This window comes from Eurosta solidaginis, chromosome 3 (genome assembly GCF_040869045.1).
Source record: "Eurosta solidaginis isolate ZX-2024a chromosome 3, ASM4086904v1, whole genome shotgun sequence".
In the NCBI taxonomy this organism is placed as follows: Eukaryota; Metazoa; Arthropoda; class Insecta; order Diptera; family Tephritidae; genus Eurosta; species Eurosta solidaginis.
The window spans coordinates 259510075-259521703 of NC_090321.1; the positions used below are offsets into that span (position 1 = coordinate 259510075).

An 11629-nucleotide genomic window follows, 5' to 3' on the forward strand; every position below is an offset into this window, starting at 1 on the left:
CTCGATAACAAATCGATAACTTTTCTATAAAACACCGAGAAGTTTTCGATAACATGTCGATAGAAAATTGAAAGCCTTATCGATAAAATAAATTAATAAGTTTTTGATAACATATCGATACACTTTCACTAAGTAATCGACAACTTTTCGTTAAGAAGTCCAAAATTTCAATATAAAATATCTATACGTTGTCAATAATAAATCGATAACTTTTTGATAACATATCGATAACTTTTCGATACAAATATGATATTTGATAAGTTTACGATAAGTAATCGATAACTTATCAAACAATTTTTGATTTCAAATCGATAACACGCTAGAAAATCGATAACTCCGCAAACAAATTGATAATTCATTTACCTCGTCGATTGCACACCTAAAACAAAACTTTACTTCGTCGATAGGAAATGGATAACGCACCTATAACCTGTCGATAACAAAACGATAACTCATCGATAACAAACTGTTAACACGTGAATAATACGTCTTGCCTTGCCTTGCCTTAATTTAATGACTGATTTCTCTCATATAAACTATACCACGTACATTAGCCGTGTTTTTTTTACAGGTGGATACACACCATTTTTAGAGGTCGTACATAGAATTAGTGTTGAGGTGAAACATAGACACATATTTCAATTACATACGAGTATAATGGTGGCGGCCACCGTGGTGTGATGGTAGCGTGCTCCGCCTATCACACCGTATGCCCTGGGTTCAACTCCCGGGCAAAGCAACATCAAAATTTTAGAAATAAGATTTTTCAATTAGAAGAAAATTTTTCTAAGCGGGGTCGCTCCTCGGCAGTGTCTGGCAAGCGCTCCGATTGTATTTCTGCCATGAAAAGCTCTCAGTGAAAACTCATCTGCCTTGCAGATGCCGTTCGGAGTCGGCATAAAACATGTAGGTCCCGTCCGGCCAATTTGTAGGGAAAAATCAAGAGGAGCACGACGCAAATTGGAAGAGAAGCTCGGCCTTAGATCTCTTCGGAGGTTATCGCGCCTTACATTTATTTTTTTTTTTTATAATGCGTATTGAAATTTTGTAGTACTAATTTTCCGCGCAGCAATTTCAGAGGTATATTTAAAGTTTGATGCTTCGTAGTCCATATAAAGTTCAAGCGTAAACGTCTATAGATGTAAAAAAAATACAGCTATTGTTTCCACATTAACCTACAGTGTAATAACTTCACTTGCGCTTAAATTATGTAATCCCCCGTACAGCATACTAATCCCACACACTACGTCTACACTTACCCTGCGCTGACATTGTGTATTTACCCATACAGTACGACATACTACTTCGATACTTTACATATTACCCCTATAGCTTATGACTATAAATCGCAATGTGGAACATACCCCTCTAACACCCCTTTCTCTCTGCTGAAAATGCAAGTTTCCTCGGACTCCCGTTGTATGATATTGATAAAAATGTGTGATTGGATAGGGCGAAGCACTGCTTCAACAACAACAAAAAAAAACAAAGACTACGCTTATGCCAAACCTTACCATACGCGTACTTTCAACATTTCCGATATCATGAGCAAAGATGTTTTCACATGGGAAATGTATTCCATTTTATATTGCGATATCTAAGGCAGGATCAGCTACTCATAGAGCATTCGTTGGAGCACCGATACACCATACGCAATAAAGGAAGGTTAGGTTAGGTTGAATTGGCCGGTCTATAAGGACCTCACACAGACTTAATGAGTGCATAGTCTTACCGGAAGCTTATTTAAGGACTAAACTGAAGAAACCTATCAAAAACCAGGGCCAATATTATAAAATAATTCCGTTTTCTTGTCAAATACTAGAAACTTTCTAGGACCTAACCCTTTTGCTGTTTCTAGATCTGATAAGCGTATCACTCCTAATACCTGGAGACGTAGCCTGGCAAGCGCAGGCCTTAAGCACAAAACTTGCTCGATAATTTTCTCCTGTCTGTCATATAGCATTGTCATTTTATTCGCTTGACATTTCATCCTTCATACTAATCGAGCAGCTGCTTCTGTGTGAAAGCAAAAAATTGACGAATTCATTAGAAGGTGAAATGAAATCATTAACAGACCAATTCTAAACGAAAATTCCGTGTGAGTTTTTTCCCTTCTCCCATTCCTCGTATTCTAAATGAAAATTCTTTATGAGGTTTTTAACTTCTCCCTTTCCTCCTATTCTGAACAATGTTCGAAAAAGCGGAAACCGGCTATGGGAGAAAAGTAGGTATTATGAATGTGAGGGAGAGGGAGATTTCTCTGCCATTTCATAGGAGTTTTTTCACTAGTTAAATTAAAGGGAGTGCATCAAAATAATTAAAGGAAATTGGTTATTTTAAGAAAGAACACTTATTTGTACAAATTTGTGCTAAAATATGTATTTACATTCTACCACAGTATTCTCACTGTTAATACAACAACAACCACAATTTTCTTTATTTTAAGTCGAAAAATATATCATAAACAATGGAAGAGCTCTTCGCATATTTGATGCAGCCATTCAGAAATTGCGCAAAGATTTCTTAAGAACGCTCAATAAATTTTTGTTTATACCTTATTTCTTAATTTCAAACAAATTGGCAACAATAATTAAACTTTACAATTTTTTAAACAAAATAAGAAATGCGCAACGAAATTTCAATTGACAAAACAGCTGACTTCGAAAATTCGAAATTCCTATTCCCCAATTATTCTTCTCCCTAGGAGAAAAGAATTTGAGGAATTTTTCCGCGGGGATAAAAGAATCCGCGAGAACAAAATCCTGCGAGAATATTTAGAATTGGTCTGTAAGTTTCTGTGTGAAAACAGTATAATTGGATGTCTACGGAGCAAGCTTCAAGGGATGCGCTAGTTCATACTCTTTTTATTCCCATCTATTCCCATATGCCCTGGGATCCAATATATGTAGATGTATGCTTTTCCCCGTCCCGATTTTTTCCAGGGATTGCTTACACTCTAACACACTTTTAGATGCTGTACTATGCGAGATTATTGGGCAACCATACACCGCCATTGTGGCTTTAAGAGCCCCCTCGAAGCGGAATAAATAGAAGATATTATCCAACATTTGTTTGCAGATTATCTTGAAGAAGATAGACGAAGTCAACGAACTATGGCGTAGGGGTCCAAATCAGGCAAAACTGCGCTGGTGAGAGCTTTCGAGCAGCCACTATACTTTCCCCGGTTTAAATTTATAAATAACTTTATGTATGTACAAATGTATTGACTATGTTCTAATGTTTATTGCAAAATAAGTTAAAAATCTTTATATATCAATCATTATTAAGTAAAATTTACAAACAATTGGTTTTATAAGTTTAAGATCGTGTTGTAGAGGCTTAATAATATTATTGTAAATCACACACCCATGTTTAAGCATTAATTAAAACGCTCAGTTACTCGCGTACATAGGTACCCAAGTATTGGTCACACAAGCCACAATAATGGACCGTATCCATGCAATTGTCAATGCAATATGGTAAACACACGCAACAGTACATCCTAGAAGGGTTGAGGGAAGAGAGTGTAACATGAAAATACAGTTAATAAATTGAAATGGAAACATGCAAATTTAACATACACGCGATACCTGAGGATACCACAAACACTGATCAGAGTATGCAAAGAAACAAAGACAAACGTTGCCGTGGCTTAGGAAATGGATAAGCAATACAAATTAAGGGTGCAGTACCTAGTTGTCTATTTTTGTTAGTCACACAAAAGAAAATTACATATATGACCTGGAATCATGAAAGGGACCTATTGTTCGAAAACAAGTTTTCGAGAAAAACGCGTTTAAAATTTTTGTTTAGCTTGACTCTGTGTAGCGGCTGGCCGTTGTGAATGAATTTTATAATTAAAATTTAAGTAACTTCCCGATAAGCTACAAGCTTGAAACTTGGAATATAGTTCAGAACCCGATGACAATGCAATAATAAGAAAAAAACTCCGATAGGTGGCGCATGGATCGAAATATTTCAAAAAATCGTATGGTCCAATATGGAAAAGATAGAAAACTGCGGTTTGTTCCATTACAAAGAACGTTAAATTTCCTCTAAGAAAAAGTGAACAACGGTATTTTCGCACAATAGGTCTCATTCATGATTCCAGGTCACATATGTAGATTAGAGTTAAAATATAAAAGCTGCAGGATCTTGATCGTTTTTTCTTTCCTTATGCGGATATTGCTGTTATTGTATCCGCAAGCTACTAATCCGTTACGCTCGAGTATTAGCATCTACTGGTACTACACCGATCTTCGAGTCTATAAGAAGTTTGTTGATAAGCTGTATGAGCTTTACGCCGGCATGAAGATATTGCAACTATTAAAATCTTAAATGCTTCGATCGGTAGCTGTCCTTTTGCGGATGGATAAAAATTTAAAAGGTTCGTAGTTAGTGTTGTATGAGGACACCGAATGCAGGACATATCTACATTTCGTATGCCAAAGGTAACTCCGAACAATTAATAGCTTAGCCAGCTGCAGGACCCTGATCAAAATTGAGCCAGAGTGATGCACGTCTTGGAAGTTTGCTCTCCTCCGCCTACCTGATACGCACTTCAACGCCTGTAGGCTTCTCCAGTGTGCTTATGACTATACGAGTAACGCATAACATATAAGCGGCGGGTCAATGGCTCTCAAAGTTGTTCTTTGCCGTGTCCTCAAGAGCTGTCTACAAGTGATCTGAGGACTTTAGTGCGGCTTTGTACTTTAGAAGCAATCAGGGTTGCATGTTTATTAAAACTGTGACTACTTTCGAACATTTAGTGAAATATATTTTGCGGACCTGTCGGTAATGTGATGCCATTGTGTCGAGAAAATGGAACCACGCTTAATCTCCAACAAAATCGCCTGCTCTACTAAAATTAATTTAAAATTTTGGCTCCTTAAACCTGAATTAATCTCAGATTCGTATTCGCCAAAATATATATAGCTATGTTGGTTGAAACGAAAACCAGACCGCTTTTAATACCTTTCATGAAAATGAAATTGTATATTAAGTTTGGTCCGATCTTCGTTAATTTCAAATACTTAATGGAGAAGAAAGACCTACCAATAAGTAAACCGAACTGATCACGATGCCAAGCGGCATTGATTTAGCCATGTCTGTGGGTTTGGAAGCAAAATGGTCGCTAAATTTGGATGTACGATTGCTCATATTAAGAGCTGATGTAATCGAACCACTTAACATATATATCCCCACAAGTTTGTTCAAGTACGATTTTTTTATTTTTCGTTATTAGCACAGCTACTTGTTTGAAACTTCATTGGGAGTATTTTCGATAGCAGCTTAATACTATTTAACTTATTTTCGGTTTATTTCAGGATGATTTTGAGATTTTATTTGTTATTAGTTTTTGCCCCTTAATAACATTTTCTGTATTATTTCCCTTACAATTTGGAATAGCCTTGAGATATTTTTGCGATTAAGTATTATTCGAGTTGTTTGTTTATTTGCATACTCTGATGGAGAGAACTCGATGTGAATATGACATACTCCATGTTCGTTCGTAGTAAGAGCTTTATATTATTGTAAATACAGATTCCTTTTAGTATCGAGATTTTATCCTGAAAGTATCGGATTCCCAACGTATAGATATGCGGTTCCGTTATGCACTTAGAGTACATCATCATCATTTATTGGCGCTTAGTCGCCTAAGCGATTTTGGCCGTTTCGTAATCAGTCTCGCCCGCTATTCCTGTTTCGCAATAACTGACGCTAATTGGGAGTACCAAGGGAGATCAAGTAATCCTCCACCTGTCTCTCCCAACTCAGTCAAAGTCTCGTCCTTCCTCTGCTTTTAAATTGCGGTGTCGACTGAAATACTTTCTTGGGCGGAGCGTATTGAACGCTGTGACGACATCTCAACTTTCACAAGAGAGCGTTTCTTGTTAAAAAATGTCTGAACTGGATGCTTAGTTTTACATTCAACAAACTTTATGTAGCAGTACCCCATTTAAACCACACATTGAGCTCATATGCCAAAACAAAGTTCTGGACAAATCTTACTATGCTTACAGCACAGGAACTTATGACTTAATTTACAGCAAATTCTTCTTTCTGAAACTTCTTCTGATTCGCAAGAGAAAGGGTCTAACATACAGAGCAGTATATCTGGTAGATTAGCTCTTCCTTTGCATGTATGCCGCCTCTTGTTACCGGAAATTCGATTCAATACTACGGTCGGTATACTCAAGTGCCAAAAAGTATTGCCGTATAAGAATCGAGCATAAAGTATCAGGATAGAATTTCAAAAGTATCGGTATTAGTAAAGCATCGCATCGACCCAGTAAGAATAGTACGGGCTAATTGAATAGTTTCAAAACTGACACACCAGACTACAACCTTGGTTAGGAGCCATACGGCAGACTTGGTTAGTTTGTAATGTAAGGCGCGATAACCTCCGAAGGCCGAGCTTCTCTTCCAATTTGCGTCGTGCTCTTCTTGATTTTCCCTACAAATTGGCCGGACGAGACCTACATTTTAAAATTTTCTTCTAATTGAAAAACCTTATTTCAAAAATGTTGATGTTGCTTTGCCCGGGGTGTGAACCCAGGGCATACGGTGTGGTAGGCGGAGCACGCTACCATCACACCACGGTGGCCGCCAGTTTTGTGAGAAGTTCAAGCAAAATATAATCATCTCCGCAAAGAGAACGCGCTCTGCCAATATTTGTAATGTTTTCTCTCATTTGGGCTTTAAGATTTTAATGTAAGTAAGTGCCTCTTTTACAGGTTAAAACTGATTTGAAAAAAACCACTTCGGTTTTGCCCGCTTTCAAGATTTGCTAACAGGCGAAATTCCTGTCCATACGTATTCGTAACCAGCGGCTGCCGTGATGTGAACCGAAGGCCATGGGTTCAAGGCCCGAAAGAGCAAACACCTTGAGGGTATTTTGCCATGAAAATTTGTATGCAAAATTAAAAACTAGCCTGACACCATTCAAAAGAGAAGCTCGACCTAAATTTCCTTAAAGGTATAAAGAGCTTGCATTTCTACATAAGTATTCGCAACCACGTTCACCACATGCATATACACATTTTCACTTTCACTCGCTTTCGTATTTTTGTTTGTATTTATTATCTCCTACTAACAAATACTTACTGAAATAAGCAGAGGAACAAGGCAACTAAATGTGTACGTGAAGATGGTTGGGAACGTAAACGTGTTCGTGTGTAATTGTGGCAATAAGGACATAGTAAATCCAATGGTATGGAGCCAAATATCATCGGAGAGCCTGCTCTATGCACAAACAAATAGAATTACCCGTTGAAAGAAAGAGAAAAAAATAAAAATAAATAAAAGTAAAACAAGTAAGGAAGGCTAAGTTCGTGTGTTACCGAACATTACATACTCAGCTGAGAGCTTTGGAGACATAATAAGAGAAAATCACCATGTAGGAAAATGAACCTAAGGTAACCATGGCATGTGTTTACATGACATTGGTATCAAATGAAAGGTGTTAATGAGTATTTTAAAAGTAAGTGGGCCTTAGTTCTATAGGTGGACTCCTTTTCGAGATATCGCCATAAAGGTGGACCAGGGGTGACTCTAGAATGGGTTTGTACGATGTGGGTACCAAATTAAAGGTATTAATGAGTATTTTAAAAGTGAGTTAGCCTTAGTTCTATAGGTGGACGCATTTTCTAGATATCGCCATAATCGATATAGGTTTCAAATGAAATGTGTTAATGAGTATTTTAAAAGTGAGTTGGCCTTAGTTCTATAGGTGGACGCATTTCCTAGATATCGCCATAAATGTGGACCAGGGGTGACTCTAGAATGTGCTTGTACGATATGGGTATCAAATTAAAGGTATTAATGAGGGTTTTAAAAGGGAGTGAACCTTAGTTGTATATGTGAAGGCGTTTTCGAGATATCGGACCAGCGTGACCCAGAACTCATCTGTCGGGTACCGCTAATTTATTTATATATGTAATACCACGAACAATATTCCTGTCATGATTCCAAGTGCTTTGGATTTCGCCCTGCAGAACTTTTTCATTTTTTTCTACTTGATATGGTAGATCTCACACCCATTTTAAAAAGTTTTTTCTAAAGTTATATTTTGCGTCAAAAAACCAATCCAATCACCATGTTTCATCCCTTTTTTCGTATTTGTTATAGAATTATGGCATTTTTTTCATTTTTCGATTTCGAAAAAGTGGGCGTGGTCAAAGTCGGATTTCGCCCATTTTTAATACCAAGATAAAGTGAGTTCAGATAAGTACGTGAACTAAGTTTAGTAAAGATATATCGATTTTTGGTCAAGTTACCGTGTTAACGGCCGAGCGGAAGGACAGACGGTCGACTGTGTATAAAAACTGGGCGTGGCTTCATCCGATTTCGCCCATTTTCACAGAAAGCAGTTACCGGCATAGAAGCTATGTCCTTACCAAATTTCGCAAGGATTGGTAAATTTTTGTTCGAATTATGACATTAAAAGTATTCTAGACAAATTAAATGAAAAAGGGCGGAGCCACGCCCATTTTGAAATTTTCTTTTATTTTTGTGTCTTTTATTGCACTATATAATTACTGGAGTTGAATGTTGACATAATTTACTTATATACTGTAAAGATATTGAATTTTTTGTTAAAATTTGACATTTAAAATTATTATTATTTTTTAAGTGGGCGTGTTCGTTATCCGATTTTGCTAATTTTTATTTAGCACACATATAGTAATGGGAGTAACGTTCCTGGCAAATTTAATCATGATATTTTCAACGACTGCCAAACTACATCGTACAAAACTTTTAAATTACATTATTTTAAAAGTGGTCGGTGCCACGCCCATTGTCCAAAATTTTGCAAATTTTCTATTCTGCGTCATAAGGTCAACCCACCTACCAAGTTTGTTCGCTTTATCCGTCCTTGGTAATGAATTATCGCAGTTTTTCGGTTTATCGAAATTTTCGATATCGAAAAAGTGGGCGCGGTTATAGTCCGATTTCATTAATTTTAAATAGAGATCTGAGATGAGTGCCCGGGAACGTACGTACCAAATTTCATCAAGATACCTCAAAATTTACTCAAGTTATCGTGTTTACGGATAGACGGACGGACGGACGAACGGACATGGCTAAATGAATTTCTTTTTTCGCCCAGATCGTTTTGATATAAAGAAGTCTATATCTATCTCGATTTGTTTATGACGTTACAGGGTACCGTTATGCGAAAAAAATTAATATACTCTGTGAACTCTGCTCAGCTGAGTATAAAAAAAAAACTATACAATTGTTAGCATATTAAAGATTGTGTCACTTACGCGCAATTAAAACAACTTGTGGTGTGTTTGTTGTTGTGGGTGCGGCACCTATTGCTTGGTCGTAGGTGGGTGGCGCTGTTGGCAGTAAAGCTTGCTGCTGTTCGTCGGATGTTATAACCACCTGTTCGAGCGGAGCTGATGGGTAAATACGTGGCGGAATTGTTGATTTTTCAACCATATTTTTGTTTTACGATTACGGCATTGACAATTATTTTATTATAGTTGCCTTAATTCTTGATTTCTTATCAATGCATTAGCTAAACAATTTTTTTATTTTTTCTGTTTTGCTAATTGATAAATATCTCCGTTAGTTTTACGCTGCCAATATTCAGTTACTGACTTTAATTGTACTAAACTCGAATATCGCTTTCGATTTCGCGCTTTCGGGCGTCACATTGAAAGTGGAAATAAACAAATAAAAGAATAACAAAAGCAATTGTTAACACATTAATACCAACGACAATACACAACAATAATAAAAAAATGTTTCCCCAAATTGTGCTATGACGCTCCTAAGGCCGAGCTTCTCTTTAATTTCATCATATACTGGGTTAAATTTTCTCGTTAAAACTCACCTCCCACATCAGCATACCGTTTATTTTTTGTGAGAAGTTTTTTTCCCGATTTTGTTCGTTCTAGACGTTTTATTTATCACTGCCGAGACTTTAGTGCTATTTACTGTGCACATCGAACTTTCTTAAGCTGTTTGCACAAGAAATGGAGTTTGTAGTCTCCGGTATATCTATGAGTCAAACATTGGACACACTGCGCTACGCCACTGAAATGAGAAAACACACTGTAGTCGAACACCAAACTAGGGCGGCAGCATACCATATAATAACTCGAACTTCTTAACTGTAATCGAACTAGTCCCAAAATTAAGAAATGCGGACTAACTACAAATCTGAAGTGTTGCTGCATAGTTAGTGTCCAAAGGTGAAAAATTCGAGTAGAAATTAAAATTTTAATGTTCCCATTCCTGCCACTAGGGCTTAAACGGGTGATCACTTTCAAGTGAGGCGAGTTCTTATCCACTAAGCGGCTTTCAAATCATTTTCAGTTATATTTGCCTATTACAAACCAGTTTGAGACTGGGTTATTTTCGTCCTAAATCTAACAAGAGACATCTCGTAGAACATTCTCCCTGTGGGTAAGAGTCTTAGAATATGCGCGCGGTAGGTATACCGGTCATAAAAGGCGAACAAAATACCAATAGGCTATCCAATCCTAAGTGTTGCTAACTCGAAAGGGAGCAATGTGGACACGTGTCTCACTTGCGAGCCCCTATCATGGTCATTGAGAACTGTAAAGTGGGGAGCAGGAAAAGCCAGTATGTAACCTGTTTATAATGTATAGCTTGATGCTTGCACCGGTCTCATCTCCTCTGAGATCGGCCACTTGTGGGAGATTCACGGTGCGCTGTGGTTTAATCTCGATCGATTTTAAAGTTATATTCCTGAAACTTTAATGCCCAGCGCGCTAACCGTCCACTGAGAGCACTTTGAATCCTCAGCCAGCACAGAATTGCGTGATTCGTGCTAATCGTAAAGAACTGGCCTTCTACATACGCTCTAAACTTTTGATCGCGCCTACACGATGCAAACTTAAATCGCATTGTATTAAAAATGGTTTTTGGAAATCGGGATTGGCTAGAAACGGACCTTGAAAATTTTTCATTGGATCGATCAGGAGTGTGCAAGGACTTGTAAGGATTGTTTAGAGTCGAAACATAAACAGACTAGCCTTTTTGTTAAACGGGTTTTTACCAAATTGAATGCCCTGGATTTCTTTAAAAGCTCGGTTAGTGGGAATATAACCTCGGCAAAGTTAGGATAGGGGGGTTTTAAAGAAAAATTTAGATATCAAAAAGCTGCAAACAAAATAAGCAGATGGTTCGAAGAAGGAATTGGCTAGCATTTTATGTTTAATGGCGAACGATAACGTGTCTACATAGTAGGGATATGTATGCGGGAGAGTTCACTTTTGGGGATGTTGGCAATAAAGCATTCTCTTCGGAGTATACCTTTAGCTTTCAAAGTAGACAATCAAATATTCTTTTCGGAGTAATGCGGTCAATGCGGGTAATGCGGAGGTTTAATAGACTCCCTATCTTACCAAACTACCTCATGATTGTACACCCGATTACAAGCTAATTCGGTACCAATGATTCAACTACGATGTGTTTTAGTAAGCCGATAGTTGGGCCACTGATTATACAATTACATAGGTCGGTGCGTTTGACACCGTGAGGTTTAGTCTAAAGAGGTGGGTACTCACGTTAAAAGCATACTAGTCGGAAAAAAATTTATCGTTAGTTGGCCACACTACAGGGTATATATGAAAGTAAGCATGAATTG

The 11629-nt window shown here is 37.5% G+C and overlaps 1 protein-coding gene across 2 annotated transcripts; it reads right to left on the reverse strand.

The window, feature by feature from the left end:
* Nucleotides 1-3203: 3203 nt before the first annotated feature.
* Nucleotides 3204-10367, reverse strand: LOC137247114 (LITAF domain-containing protein-like). 2 transcript variants are annotated; one of them, XM_067778185.1, is made up of 4 exons: nucleotides 9848-10367; nucleotides 9273-9652; nucleotides 7108-7240; nucleotides 3204-3502 (listed from the first exon to the last, which is right to left on the reverse strand). In XM_067778185.1, the coding sequence occupies exons 2-4, from the start codon at nucleotides 9448-9450 to the stop codon at nucleotides 3397-3399; spliced, it is 417 nt and encodes a 138-aa protein (XP_067634286.1). In that variant the 5' UTR covers nucleotides 9451-9652; nucleotides 9848-10367; the 3' UTR covers nucleotides 3204-3396. The 2 variants fall into 2 exon arrangements, with proteins under 2 accessions (XP_067634286.1, XP_067634287.1); XM_067778186.1 differs by having other exon boundaries at nucleotides 9273-10367.
* Nucleotides 10368-11629: the final 1262 nt, after the last annotated feature.